At 40.2% G+C, this 19410-nt stretch overlaps 1 protein-coding gene across 1 annotated transcript in view; it reads left to right on the forward strand.

Annotated features, from left to right (window-relative positions):
* The window catches only part of LOC108634551 (oral-facial-digital syndrome 1 protein-like), a 94513-nt gene that overhangs the window by 14153 nt on the left and 60950 nt on the right, over window positions 1-19410 (forward strand). Inside the window, exons 3-7 of the mRNA XM_018044519.1 lie at window positions 1030-1230; window positions 3660-3728; window positions 3817-3847; window positions 13667-13774; window positions 15310-15446. Coding sequence (XP_017900008.1) covers window positions 1030-1230; window positions 3660-3728; window positions 3817-3847; window positions 13667-13774; window positions 15310-15446 — 546 coding nt within the window. The remainder of the gene's footprint in view (window positions 1-1029; window positions 1231-3659; window positions 3729-3816; window positions 3848-13666; window positions 13775-15309; window positions 15447-19410) is intronic.

The following is a 19410-nucleotide window of genomic DNA, read 5'->3' on the forward strand; positions in this document are numbered from 1 at the left end:
CCTCTGTGTTTCCAAGGCTTGCCACAGACTCGGCAGGGAGAGCGTTTCCTGGTGTTTGGAAACCTCTCTTCTTAAAATTCCCTTCCCGGGACGGAGCTCCCTCCCCACCTCCTTTTTCTCCTTTTTTGTCTTTTATATTTTTTCCTACCTGTTTTTGAAGACAATGGTCTGCTTTTCTGGTTGCCTGATGTCCTCTGCCAGCCTACAGAAGTTGTTTTGTGGAGTTTGCTCAGCGTTGAAATGTTCTTTTGAGGAATTTGTGAGGGAGAAAGTGGTCTTCCCGTCCTATTCCACCGCCATCGTTTTCCAGTCATCTGTGTGTACTCTTAAGCTCGGCCCAGTTGTATGTTTTCACATTATGTGCAAAATAATTAAAGCAAAACCCACTAGTTTGAATAACTTAGGGGATTTTTCTTAAAATCCAGATAAACAATGATACTCATATTATAACCTTGAGAAAATTAACCACCTTTAGCCTAAAATTTTCTTATTGTAAAATAGAGGGAAATTATGTTTCACAGTGCCTTGAATTATAAATAGTCCATGTGAAAATGAATCTTAATAAGTATTTTTGGTTTTACTGACTTCTCTCTTGCATGTATTATTTCTTTTGGGAACCTAATTATACTTTCATCAACATACTTTAACATATTTAATCATATTAATATTTAATATTTAAACATATTAATTTCATATCTTCCAATAATCCACAGAGAGGTGAGGGAGTAGCCAAGTTTTCTCCTGTGTTTGAAACTACAATGAAAAGTTCCCAAACTGAAAAGTGAAGTGAGTTTCACCACGTTGTGGCGCACCACCAGTTGAAACGACTCTTTCCAGAACCCACTGGGCTGTTTGTCTCACAGTGTAAGACAGAGAGCAGGAAAAGATTCCTAAATTTTGGCCATGGATCTTGAACCATTCTGGAAATAAAAGGAAAGATTCTAATTTATGTAACAAATCTATGAACCTCCAGTGGAAAAAATCGTGCTGAAGTTGTTTTCCCTCGTTTCATTTTTGTATTTGTTCTAGATGCAAGTCAGAAACCAGCTGATTCATGAACTGATGCACCCTGTACTGAATGGCAAGGTGCAGTCCCCATCCACTTCAGTGGAAGAGAGCTGCCTGTTAATAGAAGCCTCCAACTTTCTAGTAGCCAGTCACTTACAGAGATGTGGCTATGAGTATTCGCTTTCTGTCTTCCTTCCTGAAAGTGGTTTGGCAAAAGAAAAGGTAACGCCTTTTGCTTTTCTGAACTTTTCTCAGAAAATTGCTAAGGGCTCTCTGGATAGCTGGGTCTGTTTCTTTTTTATCTTTGAAACTACATCATGTATTTAATATAAGGTGACAAAGGAGTATGAAATCTAACATTGTTACCAATTCCTTGGTATCTTGTTTTGTCTTTATAAAATTGTGATGTTTTGGAGCTAGAATTGACCTGACATTCCATGTAGTCTGAGACCCCCAAACTGCCATTTATGTTGAACATCTGTCATGAGACTGGCACTGCTGGTCATTTTGCAGATGGTAGATGGATTAAGTGGGATTGAGCCTCTGGAGAAGTGAGATGATTTACTCAAGTTCATATGATTAGTAAGTGGCAACAGGGCATTAATTTAGGTCTATAATGTGCTTTCTTGACTCTGCTACAGTCTTGTCAGATGTTTGTCCTCTTTGTGATTAAGTAAGAGAAGAATAACTTTTAAAAGCCTGTGGAGTTCTTCAATAGTAAAACAGCTTTTTCCTAATGATTTTAACTGCTGTCTACCAAATTTAAACGTAGTAGTTACACTTTGTTTTTTTTAAAGGCAGATGTAGGAAATCTCCTCTGTTTTTTTTTTAAATATACTTAAATTTTTTAGAGCAGTCTATGTTTACAGCAAAAAAGCAGTGCCTCTGCTTCCTGACCCCATACAAGCACAGCCTCCCCCTCAACCCCAACATTTTCTCCTATCTACATTTTTACATTCAGTGAACCTACCCTTGGCACATCATTATCATCTGAAGTCTGTAGTTTACATTAGGGTTCAGTCTTGGGATTGTCCCTGTGTTTTTGCTGTTTATCTGGGCCATAATTGCCCAAAAGTATGATACTTAGAAGTTGTAAGAAAACAACAGTGTTAATATTGGAAAAACTTAAAATTTAAATATCTTGTATAGGCACTTTCCTGGTGGTTCTCCTGCATGCTTCTAGTGCAGGGGACCTGGGTTCAGTCTTTGATCAAAGAGCTAGATCCCACATACCACAGCTAACACTAGCACCACCAAATAAATAAGTACTAAATTAATAATGAATAAATACAGTACATTTAACAACCAAATTTTAGCAGCATTAGAAATTCTTTTTTGATCCTTCCATCTAAATGTCTCATATTTCACAATTTTGCTTCTTGAATGAATAATAATCACATAGTTATAACACTCATCTAGTTCATACACTTAAAGGTATCTATACCATAAAATATTTTCTTTAAAGGAAACTAGCTGAAAATTATGTCAGTGTCCTCAGGGTAGGTATACTAAGCAATACATATGGTAATAGAAATACATGTGAAAAATATTTACTCAAGGAACTACCCTGGTGGTGCAGTGACTAAGACTCCATCTGCCAGTACAGAGGACACATAATCATTTCCTTGGTTGGGGAAGATCCCACATGCAGAGCAACTAAGCCCCCAAACCCTATAGCTTATGCTTTGTAATAAGAGAAGCCACTGCAATGAGAAGCTTCTGCACTGCAGTGAAGAATAGCCCCCACTGGCCACCGTTAGAGAAAGCCCATGTACAGCAGTGAAGACCCAGTACAACCAAAATAAATATATTTTTTAAATTTACTCAAAATGTTTGAGCATAGGTATATCTAAAATAGTTTTAAACATTCATAGTTTCAAAGACAGTGAAAACTTAGTTTATTTACATTTTTAAGCAATAGTAATTTTAAAACTTCATTGCAATTGAGAGACCCTGGAATACACTCATATGTTCATGGTGCCTCCGATATTTGGGTGTAAGCTGTAAGTCATTAACCATTTCTGTTACTTCTTTCAGGCATATCATTTTTTAAATATATATAATTAATATATATTAATTAATATATATATATATATAATTTTAAGTTTGTTTTTGGCCATGCTGTGTTTTCATTGCTGCACTGGCTTTTCTCTAGTTGTGGCAAGCGGGAGCTACTTTGTTTTGGCATGAGGCTTCTCATTGCAGTGGCTTCAATTTTAGTGGGGCATGGGCTTTATGGCCTGTGGGCTTCAGTGATTGTGGCATGTGAGTTGTAGAGCACTGGCTTAGTAGTTGTGGTGCTCCAGGCTTACCTGCTCCATGGCATGTGGGATCTTAGCAGTTCAGGGATGAACTTGTGTCTCCTGCATTGGCAGGTGGATTCTTCACCACTGAGCCACCAGACAAGTTCTAGGCATTTTATGCTTTATGTGAATTATTTGGAGGTTAATTACATGATGAACAGAAATTTTATCCTTTTGACCTCAATGTTTAGTGTAATTTATTTAATAGTAGGAGGAAGCTTACGTTTTATGTTACTAGCATAGTTACAATCTTATTTAACTTGAACTATGATTTTTAGTTTAAAATTCAGAAACATCTCAGATCATCGCTTAATCATTGATGTTAAAATATGTGTGCTTTTTTTAAAGGTATTTACTATGCAGAATCTATTACATCTTTTTAAAATCAGTCCTGAATCCAGTCTCTACAAGTCACTGGTAGGATTGTTTAGTTTTTAATAACCTGCTTTGGTTTGTTAATAAAAACTGAATAGTTGAATGAAAATAAACTGTTTTCTTTTAACAGATTTCAGGATTTGATAAAGAAAACCAAAAAGGTAGGAGCCTTCATCTTTGTGGAGAATAGGAACATTTTTGTTATGTGGTTTTTTGTATGAAGCTAATAATTTTTAGGTGAAAAAATAGGGAATTTACATTGAGTCATTTGTTTTCCTTGCTAGCAGTCCGTTTTTAAATAGAATCGTTCATCTGTTTTGACAAATGTGGATCTTTTCCCCTGGTTTTCAACCTTTTAAGATAGCTCTTACTCAAATAAGAAAACTAGAGATATCATCAAAAGCCCTACAAACAGCTTGAAAGCTAGTTTTTTTAAAGATATCCACTGTATGGAACATTTCCAGAAAAAGACAACAATGTTTAGGTGTCTTTGTATCCTAGACATCGCACAAGTCCAGTGTATTGAGTTTTGTATTCATATTTGCTTAAAGAATGACCTGTATGTTTTATATTATTTTTGTAATCAAATGTTTATATAAATCTGATGCTAAGTCGCTTTAGTCATATATCACTCTTTGTGACCCTATGGACCATAGCCCACCAGACTCATCTGTTTTGGGGATTTCCTGGGAAAGAATAATAGAGTGGGTTGCCATTTCCTCCTCTAGGCAATCTTCCTGACCCAGGGAAGTCTCCTGAATTGGCAGGTAGGTTCTTAACCTCTAGCACCATCTGGGAAGTCCAACTACTCTGAGATAATAGAAAAAATATATATATTGATCTCTACCCCTGCACACAGCTCCCTAAACCCATGTTATCTCCTAGGAATACATGGAGCAGCTCTTGTTCTCATGTTGGTCTTTGACCTCAGTTCTTGGCACAGGGCTCCTGAAACCCTTGTAGCTTGCTAGGGGGATAGGAGTATCTTTTGTTTGAATGAGCCAGCCCTGGGTGTGCTCTTGGATGGGGACTGGTCACCAAAAAGACCAAGCCATGATTAGAAGCCTGGGATTTTCAGCCCTGCCTACCCCCCATTCTGTTGAAGGGAGGACTAAAAATGATTGAATAATGAATCATGCATTGTGATGAAGTCTTCATAAATCCCAAAAGTATAGAGTTCAGAGACCTTACAGGTCAGTGAACAGGTGGAGGTGCTGGAAGAGTGGCATGCCTGGAGAAGGCATGGAACTCCAGGTTCCTGCTTGGCTCCTGTGCAGTACTTCCATTCAGCTGTTCAGCTGTTTTGTTTATTATGTCCTTTAATAAACTACCAAGTCTAAGAGCTTCAGTGAGTTTTGTGAGCTGCTCTAACACATTCAGCAAGCCCATGGAGGAGGGTGGCATCTCCTATCAGTAGCCATTGCTCAGAAACACAGGTGGCAACCTGGCCTTGGGGCTGGCATCTGAAGGAGTATTGGTGTATCTATGGGGGTGGGGGAGTAAGGCCCCTCACCCATGGCATCAGGTTCTAGCTCCAGGTAGACAGTGTCAGAATTAAGTTAAATTGTAGGACACCCAGCCGGCCTCATAAGAATATGGCTTGATGTGGGGAGAAACCCCCAGACTCCAGGTGAGGAAGGCTGCCGGGAGTGAAGTGTGGTGCCTTGTTCTGTGTAAAAGCCAAGGAGGCTGACAGGGAGTGGAGAGGTGAAAGAGGTGGATTTTTGCCTATACATAAGGAGGAAAGCTGAGGTTCTTTTTCCCTTTACAACTCCTGTGGGTTGCCAGGCCATGGCCTAGACTTGATGGACTTGGTAGTATGAACATAAGCTGGTAACCAGCCTGTGTTGCATAACTGTTATTTAGAGCTTTTCGAAAAATCTGTAATGTATTATGTAGTGGCCCTTTCATATTGGTGTGCTCCTGGATTTTGCCAGCATTGCTACCATGCTCATTAAAATTGATTCATCACTGTTTGGCAGACACTTGAGTACTTTCTGCCAGTCATTAGTCTCTAACTTAACTTCCTGGTCTCCTGGAAGTAATGTTAGCTGAGGATAAGTAGACTGAATTACAAGACATTCTATTTCTGTTTTATTTTATTGTGTTATTGGAGTATAGGTGACTTACAATATTCCATTGATTTCAGCTATACAGAAAAGTGATTCAGTTATACATGCTGCTGCTGCTAAGTTGCTTCAGTCGTGTCTGACTCTGTGCAACCTCACAGACGGAAGCCCACCAGGCTCCTCCGTCCCTGGGATTCTCCAGGCAAGAACACTGGAGTAGGTTGCCATTTCCTTCTCCAATTCAGGAAAGTAAAAAGTGAAAGTGAAGTCACTCAGTTGTGCCCGACTCGTAGTGACCCCATGGACCACAGCCCACCAGGCTTTTCCATCCATGGGATTTTCCAGTCAAGAATACTGGAGTAGGGTGCCATTTACATTATTTTTAATATTCTTTCCCACATACCCAGTATTATAGGATATTGAATATTGTTCCCTGTGCTGTACAGTAGGATCTTGTTGCTTATCCATCCTGTATATTATATTTGGATCACAAGGCACTCTAGATAACCTGCAAAGTAGCTCACCCTTACTGAAGTTGAGGATGGTAGTTGATCCAAGGTTGTAGATTCTAAGGCAGTGATATCTAGTATAACTCTCTGATGATGGGAATGTCTGAATCTGTATTTTCTGATATGGTAGCCACTAGCTACGTGGGATTATTGAGCAAATGTGGTTAGTGTAAGGAACTGAAATTATAATTTAAATAGCTACATGTGGCTACTGGCTGTCACATTGGACAGCACACATCAAAGTAATTAGCTGCTATCTATAGTGTAACTATCTCAGAAAGAAATTAGACGCTTTAAGGGGTTTAAATAATCCATTTATTTCTAGGTATTTGTATTATTAAAAATAGCTTTTGACTTTTAAACATGCTCTTTGACTCTTTCTAGTTCAGAAAGACGTCTGGTCAGCTTCACCCAGCATCCTAGTAAAATCCCTGAAAGTCAGAAAAACTGAGTTGCAGACACATCACACATGCTGCTGCTGCGTTGCTTCAGTCATGTCTGAATCTGTGCGACGCCATAGACAGCAGCCCACCAGGCTCCCCTGTCCCTGGGATTCTCCAGGCAAGAACACTTGAGTGGGTTGCCATTTCCTTCTCCAATTTTATTGTTAGCCAAGAGTTTTATGAAAATTATGCCACTAGCATGTGTGAATTGGAGAAGGAAATGGCAACCCACTCTAGTATTCTTGTCTGGAGAATCCCAGGGACAGGGGAGCCTGGTGGGCTGCCGCCTATGGGGTCGCACAGAGTCGAACATGACTGAAGCGACTTAGCAGCAGCAGCAACTGTAAAATAGCTACTCTTACAATGAAATTATTTTTAAATTGATGACTTCTAATTAAGACATTGTTATTGTTTCAGTCACTAAGTCATGTGTGACACTTTGCGACCCCATGGACTACAGCACACAAGTCTCCTGTGTCTTCTGTCTTCTGAAGTTAGCTGTAATTCATGTCCATTGAATCAGTGATGCCATCCAATCATCTCTTCCTTTGCCCCTCTCTTCTCCTTTTGCCTTCACTGTTTCCCAGCATCAGAGTCTTTTCACTGAGTCAGCTCTTTGCATCAGATGGACAAAGCACTAGAGCTTCTTCAGTCTCAAGAAATTGAGACCATCGGAAAACATGTAGGAAGATGTTTTGTACCTGACTGCTGTATATTTCCTGACAGAGATCTTTGGTCTTATCTAACTGTATCTATACTTCAGGGATGCTGATCTGTTGGATGTTGGTACTGTATCTATTGGTACTTTCCCCTAGATGCCATTCGCACATCCTTTCCACCCCTAGTTGTTCCTTTCAGAGATAAATAGTATAGAGAAAATAGCTGGGTGGAGAATTTGGACACTGGCTCTTTTTCTGGAAGTTAAAGTCCATACCTGTGATTGACAAAAGGATAGATAGATCAGTGGGATAGAATAGAGAACCAAATAAAAGTGAAACAGGAGAGTGAAAAAGTTGGCTTAAAGCTCAACATTCAGAAAACTAAGATCATGGCATCTGGTCCCATCACTTCATGGCAAATAGGTGGGGAAACAGTGGAAACAGTGTCAGACTTTATCTGGGGGGAGGGGGGCTCCAGAATCACTGCAGATGGTGATTGCAACCATGAAATTAAAAGACTCCTTGGAAGGAAAGTTATGACCAACCTAGACAGCATATTAAAAAGCAGATACATTACTTAGCTAACAATGGTCCATCTAGTCAAGGCTATGGTTTTTCCAGTAGTCATGTATGGATGTGAGAGTTGGACTATAAAGAAAGCTGAGCACCAAAGAATTGATGCTTTTGAACTGTGGTGCTGGAGAAGACTCTTGAGAGTCCCTTGGACTGCAAGGAGATCCAGCCAGTCCATCTTAAAGGAGATCAGTCCTAGGTATTCATTGGAAGAACTGATGTTGGAACTGAAACTCCAGTACTTTGGGCATCTGATGCGAACAGCTGACTCATTTGAAAAGACCCTGATGCTGGGAACAATTGAGGGCAGGAGGAGAAGGGGATGACAGAGGATGAAATGGTTGAATGGCTTCACCAACTCAATGGACATAGGTTTGGGTTAACGCTGGGAGTTGTTGATGGACAGGGAGGCCTGGCATGCTGCAGTTTGTGGGGTCTGAAAGAGTCAGACACAACTGAGTGACTAAACTGACCTGAATACAGTCAACTAGTTTTTGACAAAAGGAAAAGCAATTTAGTGGAAGAAAATTAGTCTTTTCAATAAGTGGTATTGGAGCAATTGGACATTCTTATGCACAAAAATGAACTTAGACCTTACACCTTATACAAAATTAGATGAAAATGAATTATATTTCTAAACGTAAAACACAAAATGATACAATTTCTTGAAGAAAACATTAGGGGAAGATCTTTGTGACCTTGGTTTTGGTGATGAGATAATGACATCAAAAGTGTAATTAAATGAAAGAAAAAAATAGACCAGTTAGATGTTAAAAATTTTAAATTGCATGTCTGTGAGAGTGAAAAGACAAATTATGATGGGGGAGGGTATTGCCAAAAGACAGCCAGTAAAGGACGTGTGTCAAAAATATACAAAGAACTCTGAAAACTCAACAAAGACAAATTAGTTAAAAAATTAGCAAAGGTCTGAATAAATAACTCTCCAAAGAAAATGCAAACAGCAAGTAAGCATATCAAAAGATGCTCCATATTGTTTGTTGTTAGACAAATAATATGGAAATTAAACCAGAAATGAGGTAATATTCTGTACCTATTGGAATGGCTAATGTCCAACTCACCTACAGTATTAAATGCTGGAAGGATGTGAAGCAACAGGGGCTATTACTCATTGCTGATGGGACAAATGGTATAGTTGCTTGGGGGCAGGGCGTAGTTTGGCGGTGTAACTAAACATAGACTTACCAGGTGACCCACCAATAATTGTCCTAGGTATTTACCCAAATGACTTAAACTGCACGCAAATGTTTATAGCAACTTTATTTACAATTGCCAGAAATTAGAAACAAACGCTATCTTTCTGTGGGGGAATGGATAAGCAGGCTATGGTACATCCAAACTGGGAAATACTATTCGGCTAAAAAAAGAGAAAAGAAATGACAATCAAGCCATGCAGAGACAGAAATGAATCACAAATCTATGTTAATGTAAGAAGCCTATCTGTAAAGGCTACATGGTCTGATTCTATATATGTGACATTCTGAGGAAGGCAAAGCTAGGGTGGTCAGCACACCTGACTACCTTGCTGCTAGGTGGTTTCTAGGGACGTGGAAGGAAGGGGTAGGAAGCTGAAGATAGAAAGCATAGGATGTTTTTTAGGGTGGTGAAAGTGTTCTTACATTACTATAATGGTAGAATACATGGCTGCTACTGCTACTGCTGCTAAGTCGCTTCAGTCGTGTCTGACCCTGTGCAACCCCAGAGATAGCAGCCCACCAGGCTCCACCATCCCTGGGATTCTCCAGGCAAGAACACTGGAGTAGGGTGCCATTTCCTTCTCCAATGCATGAAAGTGAAAAGTGAATGAAGTCGCTTAGTCGTGTCCAACTCTTTGCAACCCCATGGACTGCAGCCTACCAGGCTCCTCCATCCATGGGATTTTCCAGGCAAGAGTACTGGAGTGGGGTGCCATTGCCTTCTCCAAGAATACATGGCACTATTTGTCAAATCCTGTAGAGCTTTACAAAGTGTGTACCTTTGTGTATGCAAATGTAGGAAGTCAGGTGATCTCAGGATGAAATGCTGCTTGTGACAAAACAATGTAAGTGCAGTAACCTCACTGAAGGGGTAACTCTAGAAAGGGATGAAAACTACAACTGAAGGCAGAAGGAGCTATATATATGTTATGTAGTCAAGATGAAAGTTACTTTTCATGGGGGTGCTGGTTGACAATTCTGAAACCGTTATATGTGTGGGCTGGAATTGAACAATGAAGAAAGTGAATAGTAGATGGTGGGAGCCAGGTGGGAACTTACAGGTAAACAACAGGCTAAGATGATACATATGGTAATGGTATCATTGGACACATCAGTATGAACTCATGTTTAGCTTAACATAGATACAGATGAGACATAGAGATATTTATAAATAAGCATGTATGCATAGGTTAATGTACATTCATATTTCCTAACTCTACAGGCTGAAGGGCTAGAAGCAGTGACATCCCAGTTGCAGTGAGCATACCTCAAGCCCAGTTTACAGTACTAAGATACAGTTTCTAGTACCATTCTGTAATAATCAGAAACCAGGGCTCCTTGCAACAGTGGTTGATTCCGGGAATGGAGCAGAGGCTAACCAATATAATGAACTTGAAGCCCATTATAGTGCCAGAACCTAAGGAAGTGCTTAAGAAGAAATTTATGATGTAAGTGCTCCTGAAGGCAAAAGAAAGCTGGAATACCAGGAGCAACATCAACAACAAAAAGAAAAATGGCTGAGTTATATAAATGAGTTATAGAATTAGCTATGAATTAGAATTACCAAAGTATAAAGTAGGGGTTCATACTGATATGAAGAAGTGAGTGGATAAAGGAGATTAGCCATATCCTTCTTGGGGGAGGGGATGTGGAGGAGAGAAGGGGGAAGTGGAACTAATTAGGGGCCTGTGGAAAGAGCTGCAGAGCTCACAGCATTAGAGTGCTGAGGTGGAAGAATGAATATCTACAGATGACCTACTGCAGGATCTTCAAAGTTTCTGCTAATGTTGACCTTCTCCTGGAGAGGGAGCCAAGATCTGGCCTCAGCATGAGGAGGGGGATGAGGTTAGAACAGGCTCACAGAAAATGGTCAGAAGAGGGTGGATGAGAGAGAAGAGTTACAAGGCACTGAATATGAAAGAAAATTTTATATTTACAGTAGGAGAAAGAAAAAAACAGTTCCTTGTGTGATATCACTTATGTGGAATCTAAAATATGTCACGATTGAACCTATCTATGAAACAGACATAGCCTCACAAATGTGGAAACAGACTTGTGATTGCCAAGGGGGAGGAGGTTGGGGTAGCAGAGGAAACCTTATGGATAAACAATAAGGTCCTACTGTATAGCCCAGAGAAATATATTTGGTAGCCTATGATAAATCACAATGGAAAAGAATATTTTTTAAAGTGTATACGTATAATTGAATCACTTTGCCATGCAGCAGAAAGCATTGTCAATCTACTATTCTTCAATTAAAAAGAACAAGTGTACTGTAATATCGTCAAGACAAGAGAAAAAAAGGCCCTTGATTGATACAGAAATCCATTCATCTGTTCTAAGAAACTGAAAACTTACCAGATTTATGCTCAGAACTTAAGAAAAAATACAGGTTTCAGGAAATTCCTTGGTGGTCCACTGGTTAGGACTCCATTGCTAGGGACCTGGGTTCGACCCCTGGTTAGGTGCCTAAGAACTCACAAGCCACATGGCATGGCTTAAAAAAAAAAAAGCTTCGAACTATTCAGAAAGGTATAAAGTCAAAGAAAAATAGTCTCAACAGTCTAATTTCGTTTTCGGCTGATAACTAGAATGAAGAATGTCTTGTGTATCCTACCAGCATTATTTTATGGGGATCAAAGTCTATATGTAATTAAAGCACATATGTTCATGAATGAAATCATTGTACTGTAATGCAATTTGCTTCCTTTATCCGCCAGTATATCTTTATATAGCTATGTACTTAGACTAATTATATTTTTTAATGTATTTAATTAACCCTTGTTGATAGGGGTTTGCCATTCGTAGTGTGTGGTGTACAGTGGTACACACTTTTGAGAAAGTCTAATTCTATAAATTCAGAGAGGTGGAATGACTGGGTTAAAGGCACTTGCATTTTGAATATCCATAAACACTGACCATTCCCCTCCTGAGTGAAAGAGCATGCCTGCTTTCCTGCTCTCTTGTCAACACTTTTTAGTGGTAAGATTAAAACTTTGGTAATATATCTGTTGAGGAAAAAATACCTTTCTGTCATAGTATTAATTCACATTTATTTATGATTTTGTTCATGTTAGGAAATGGCAACCCACTTCAGTGTTCTTGCCTGGAGAATCCCAGGGACGGGGGAGCCTGGTGGGGTGCTATCTATGGGGTAGCACGGAGTCGGACATGACTGAAGCGACTTAGCAGCAGCAGCAGCATTTGACATTAAAATTGTTTCCTGTAAAGTTTGTCCTTGTCCTATTTTTATATTTTTGTACTGATTTGTAAAAGCTTTTTGATACTATGAAAATTAATCCTCTGTGTTCATATTATGGTAAATACTTGTTTCCAGTATGTCACTTGTCTTTTGACTTTGTTCTTTCATGCCGTATATAAGTTCTTATTTTCATATCTGATATCATGCTTCAGTTCAGTTCAGTTCAGTTCAGTCACTCAATCGTGTCTGACTCTTTGCAACCCCATGAATCACAGCATGCCAGGCCTCCCTGTCCATCACCAACTCCCAGAGTTAACTCAGACTCATGTCCATTGAGTCGGTGATGCCATCCAGCCATCTCATCCTCTGTTGTCCCCTTTTCCTCCTGCCTCCAATCCCTCCCAGCATCAAAGTCTTTTCCAATGAGTCAACTCTTCACATGACATGGCCAAAGTACTGGAGTTTCAGCTTTAGCATCAGTCCTTCCAATGAACACCCAGGACTGATCTCCTTTAGAATGGACTGATTGGATCTCCTTGCAGTCCAAGAGACTCTCAAGAGTATTTTCCAACACCACAGTTCAAAAGCATCAATTCTTCGGCACTCGGCTTTCTTCACAGTCCAACTCTCACATCCATACATGATCAGTGGAAAAACCATAGCCTTGACTAGACGGACCTTTGTTAGCAAAATAATGTCTCTGCTTTTGAATATGCTATCTAGGTTAGTCATAACTTTCCTTCCAAGGAGTAAGCATCTTTTAATTTCACGGCTGCAGTCACCATCTGCAGTGATTTTGGAGCCCAAAAAAATAAAGTCAGCCACTGTTTCCACTGTTTCACCATCTATTTGTCATGAAGTGATGGGACCAGATGCCATGATCTTCGTTTTCTGAATGTTGAGCTTTAAACCAACCTTTTCACTCTCCTCTTTCACTTTCATCAAGAGGCTTTTTAGTTCTTCACTTTCTGCCATAAGGGTGGTGTCATCTGCATATCTGAGGTTATTGATATTTTTCCCAGCAACCTTGATTCCAGCTTGTGCTTCTTCCAGCCCAGTGTTTCTCATGATGTACTCTGCATGCAAGTTAAATAAGCAGAGTGACAATATACAGCCTTGACGTACTCCTTTTCCTATTTGGGACCAGTCTGTTGTTCCATGTCTGGAAAGGCCTTTTCTCAGAAATTATTCTTAAAGGATACATGATGTGAGAAAGAAAATGTTAAGTTCAAGATTGCATAAACAGTGATTGAACAATGAATGGTTGAATGAAAGAAAGTTGTAAAACAATACATGCTTTGTGCTTTTCAGGTTTTCTCATTATGTTTCTGAAAGAATTGGCAGAATTTCATCAAAATAAAGAGAGTTGCAATATGGAAACTCAGACAAGTTCAACATTTCCCATTGAAGACTCTCTTGGTAATTGTGATTTTCTTCCGTAATTACACTTCTTCCATTTTCTATTTTCAGTGAAGGTGATGACCTGATATACTGTATTATGTATTTGTTGCTTCACTGAGAGGGATACAGGCTGCTGGTGACATGTTTTCTGGAATCATTGCTCATTTTCTCTCAGAGGGACTAGAAGCTGCTCTCCAGGGCTGCTTCTCCGTTCACGACCACCAGGGCTACGCTTTCCACGTGGGGATCCAGAGGCCCACTTCCTTGTTTGTTCAGTTGAATCTCTCTTGACTGGGAAGTTGTTCCCTGTGTCTCATCTTACTTTATTTTATAGCCACTAAAGTGGGAAGATATTAGACTACTTACTTTGCAGGGAACTAGAAAAGTCAGTGGGCCATCCTTTCATTTTATAGTTTAAAAACCTAAGATCTTTTGAGGAAGGACAACTTGGCAATGCCCTGTCTGGATCAGAGGTGATATTAGAGTCCACGTTTTCTGGTCTGTGAGCCAGAGCCTTTTCTGAGTTATACGCCTACTATAGAATACAAAAAAGTAGATGGAAACTATGTGTAACATTTTGCCAGTTAGAGACATACCTGTCAATAGTTTGATTTCTGATGACTCAGGTGGTAAAGAATCTGCCTGCAGTGCAGGAAACAGAGGAGATATGGGTTCATTCCCTGGGTGTGGAAGATTCTCTGGAGGAGGAAATGGCAGCCCACTCCAGTATGCTTGCCTACAGAATCCCATGGACAGAGGAGCCTGGCAGGCTATAGTCCATGGGTTGCAAAGAGTAGGACATAACTGAGCACATAGTTTAATCTGCTTGTGCCAGCTATTTTTTTCCTCTGCCTACTTTTTGGCAGTATTGGTGTTACACTGATTAAGACTGTATGAGAGGGCCAGGTTTGCAGTGTGTGGTGTGGTTGGTTTCAAATCCACAGTTGTTTTGAGGGCTGGGGGTCTCCTGGAAAGACTGCTGGAATGTGAGACAACCATAGACCTGGCCTTAGCCCCATTGGTGCCATTATGTAGCTGCATAGCCTCCTGGAAGTCCCTTCACCTGGATGAACATCAGTTTCCTCCTCTGTGAAGTAGAGGAAGTGAAATGCAACCTCTTTGATTCCTCTTAGGGTCAAAGTTTTGAAAGTGTGAATTAGCTCTAACCAAAGTGCAGTGAAAGAGCCTTCTCCCATGCCACTTTGAAATAAGAAAGAAAAGCCATTGTTCTCTGACTTAAAGTATATTTTTTGTTTTCTTTTCCCCTGATATTTTATGATGAGGATTCTCAAATATTCAGAAAAGTTGAAAGCCTTACAGCAAACACTTGTACATCTTGAGTCTGCCATGAAGTTTGTTATACTTGCTTCATCACTTATCTGTCTATCCATTAAGCACTCTCACTTTTTTGGATGCATTTCTATTAATAAGTAAAATGGCAGACATCCTTACACTTTTCCCTGAGTATACTCTGTGTTTGAACAGAGCTCTGGCTCTGTTTGCTCACCTGCACATGTCTCTCTGACCCCATATACTGTGTTATTTTTTGGTAGTGGAGAAGCTTCAGCTTATTGACAATGAGTTTGCTGGTGCTTGCCGTCAACATCCAAAGTTAGAATCCTTAGAAATCAAGTTGAATGAATGTAAGAGGAAAATAGAACAGCAGCTACGGGCAGAAATTAATCAGGAGGTAAGATTCATCTTGTTATCATCAAGAGTGGTATTTTTCCTCAAATTTTAATGTCTTCATCTTCGGTATATGGAGAAATAGCAAAAATCTTTACTAATGAATGTGGTACTATACTGTTGTGGATATTATTTATCTTTCCAGATAACATCATTTCTTTATGACTTCCAAGCACACCCTAGAATTGTAATGAATGAAATGGAACATGAAGATGAAATAAGCTAAATATATTTAGACAGTGTTAATAGAGAAAATTTGTTGTTTCTTTACTATAGTTATTGATATTTACAATTTTTTCTCATCAACTGACAGTTGAAGTACTTTAAAGATAATGAAATAAAGAAAATTAAAACAGAAGAGAAAAGTAAGTGTGAGAAGGAATTAGCTGAGTTCCAGAATGAATTGGAAAGAGCTTATCGAGCAAAATCTGAGACCCTTTTATCTCATGAAAAGATGACCCTTGAAAGAATTCAAAAGCACCACGAGGTAATATTGTAAAATCATTTACTGGTTGGCCATCTCTGGGCTACCTCTCCAGTAGTTCTTGGGGTCAAGCATACAAATGGAAGCAGGGGACTTGAAAAGGATATGCAGACACCCTTTCTGTGAGATGGCTGGAGGGAAGGGACTGCAGATGGTATGGTCTGGGAATGCTGGGAATGGAAGAAACTCACCAAAGAAGCAGCAGCTTTGAGGCTTCATTAACAGCAGGAAGGAGAGGATCAGAGACATGAAATGGCTGCTGTCACTAAAGGAAACAAAGCCCTGGAAAACTGATAGGCCTACTGAGCTGTTTCAAGGACTCAGCTGAGGTGGGCTGTGTGGACTGACAGTACACCAAGTTCAGGGCTTCCAGGTGAGGGCCCTTGGGCAGCTCTCAGGAGGGTGTGTAGTATTGGCAAAGCTGGAGAGATGGAGGTGCTCAGGTAGAGGAACTTGAGAGAGTTGAAACTCCTTGGCTTCAGAAAGGCAGCCCATTTCATGGATGACTTGGGTTGAGTAGAGTATGGAAGGGAGCTCAAGATGGCAGGTGGCTGCTAATCTAGGGCAATGGGATTGGTTAGTGGCTGCCTAAAAGACACTGAGAAGCAACTCTGGGGATTCTGATGACCAGAAGAAGATAGGCCAAGACAACAGAGTTGCAAATGGAGATTTGAGGTCATGAATGGGAGCAAAACACAATGTGCTTCCATGGGAGCAGAGATGAGGTCTCTAGGATGGAGGCATCCAGGGTTGCCAGTGGCCATTTGATCCTGTCTTCCAGGCTGGTGGCTGGACAGGAGATACAGAGGTTGCCCAGTAGCAGGAGGGTGTGTGGGGAGGGATTTGACCCATTGCTTTAGAAAAAACAGTTTTCTTTGGTAAGAGCCTGTCTTACACCAGACTAGATCTGGGACCCTGCTTACTGTGGACAGGGGGGTGCTTCCGTCAGTAAATTCTCTTGAAAGTAAGAGGCTTGCTCCCAGTGTCCGCCATTGCTTAGAGCTTCTCAAAAAGACCCTTTTTTTTGTTGTTGTTTTGTTTTGTCTGTTGGTTATCCATTTTATTTTTTTAAATACAAATTTATTTATTTTAATTGGAGGCTAATCACATTACAATATTGTATTGGCTTTGCCATACATCAGATGAATCTGCCACGGGTGTACACGTGTTCCCCATCCTGAACCCTCCTCCCACCTCCCTCCCCATACTATCCCTCTGGGTCATCCCAGTGCACCAGCCCTGAGCATCCTGTATCATGCATCGAACCTGGTCTAGCGATTCGTTTCACATATGATATTATACATGTTTCAGTGCCATTCTCCAAAAATCATCCCACCCTCTCCCTCTCCCACAGACTGCAAAAGAATCTTCCACACATCTGTGTCTCTTTAGCTGTCTCGCATACAGGGTCATCATTGCCATCTTTCTAAATTCCATATGTATGTGTTAGTATACTGTATTGGTGTTTTTCTTTCTGGCTTACTTCACTCTGTTTAATTGGCTCCAGTTTCATCCACCTAATTAGAACTGATTCAAATGTATTCTTTTTAATGGCTGAGTAATACTCCATTGTGTATATGTACCACAGCTTTCTTATCCATTCGTCTGCTGATGGACATCTAGGTTGCTTCCATGTCCTGGATATTATAAACAGTGCTGCGATGAACATTGGGGTACATGTGTCTCTTTCAATTCTGGTTTCCTCAGTGTGTATGCCCAGCAGTGGGATTGCTGGGTCATATGACAGTTCTATTTCCAGTTTTTTAAGGAATCTCCACACTGTTCTCCATAGTGGCTGTCCTAGTTTGCATTCCCACCAATAGTGTAAGAGGGTTCCCTTTTCTCCACACCCTCTCCAGCATTTATTGCTTGTAGACTTTTCAATAGCAGCCATTCTGACTGGTGGTCCTGAGATGGTACCTCATTGTGGTTTTGATTTGCATTTCTCTGATAATGAGTGATGCTGAACATCTTTTCATGTGTTTGTTAGCCATCTGTATAACTAAACAGACATTTCTCCAAAGAAGACCTGGTTATTGAAGGGTAATTACAACCCCTCTGCAAGTTTTGTATAAGCAGTTCTGGGAATTGGCCTCACTTACATGGAAAGAATAGGCATCTTGAAGACATTTCTTCAAGAAAATGAGATACCAGGGAACATTTCATGCAAAGATGGTCACAATAAAGACAGCAATGGCATACACCTTACAGAAGCAAAAGATATTAAGAAGAGGTAGCAACAATACACAGAAGATCTGTACAGAAGACGTCTCAATAATCCTGATAACCACAGTAGTGTGATCACTTACCTAGAGCCAGACATTCTGGAATACGAAGTCAAGTGGACTTTAGAAGCATCACTATGAACAAAGCAACTGAACTGCTGTCTAAACTAGGAAAAATATGAAATGTTTCACTAATTTGTGAGTCATCCTTTTGCAGCGGCCATGCTAATCTTCTCTGTGTCATTCTACTTTTGTATATATGCTGTTAAAGTGAGTACTAACAATGTCATCTTTAAGATATGTGATGAAGTCAGGAAGAGAAATATACCACATGATATCATTTAAATGAGAAATGTAGTTCAGTTCAGTTGCTCAGTCATGTCTGACCCTTTGCAACCCCATAAACCTCTCAGCATGCCAGGCCTCCCTGTTCATCACTAACTTACAGAGTTTACCCAAACTCATGTCTGTTGAGTCGGTGATGCCATCCAGCCATCTCATCCTCTGTCATCCCCTTCTCCTGCCCTTAATCTTTCCCAGCATCAGAGTCTTTTCAAATGAGTCAGCTCTTCACATCAGGTAGCCAAAATATTGGAGTTTCAGCTTCAACATCAGCCTTTCCAATGAACACCTAGGATTGATCTGTTTTAGGATGGACTGGTTGGATCTCCTTGCAGTCCAAGGGACTCTCAAGACTCTTCTCCAAAAACACAGTTTGAAAGCATCAATTCTTCATTGCTCAGCCTTGTTTATAGTCCAACTCTGACATCCATACATGACCACTGGAAAAACCATAGCCCTGACTACATGGACATTTGTTGGCAAAGTAATGTCTCTGCTTTTTTAATATGCTATCTAGGTTGGTCATAACTTTCCTTCCAAGGAGTAAGCGTCTTGTAATTTCCATGGGTGCAGTCACCATCTGCAGTGATTCTGGAGCCCCCCAAAATAAAGTCAGCCACTGTTTCCCCGTCTATTTGCCAGAAAGTGATGGGACTGGATGCCATGATCTTAGTTTTCTGAATGTTGATCTTTAAGCTAACTGTTTCACTCTCCTGTTTCACTGTCATCAAGTGGCTCTTTAGTTCTTCACTTTCTGCCATAATGGTGGTATCATCTACATATCTGAGGTTATTGATATTTCTCCCAGCAAACTTAATCCCAGTTTGTGCTTCATCCAGCCCAGCGTTTCTCATGATGTACTCTGCATGCAAGTTAAATAAGTAGGGTGACAATATACAGCCTTGACGTGCTCCTTT

The sequence above is a fragment of the Capra hircus genome, unplaced genomic scaffold (genome assembly GCF_001704415.2).
Source record: "Capra hircus breed San Clemente unplaced genomic scaffold, ASM170441v1, whole genome shotgun sequence".
Taxonomy (NCBI): Eukaryota; Metazoa; Chordata; class Mammalia; order Artiodactyla; family Bovidae; genus Capra; species Capra hircus.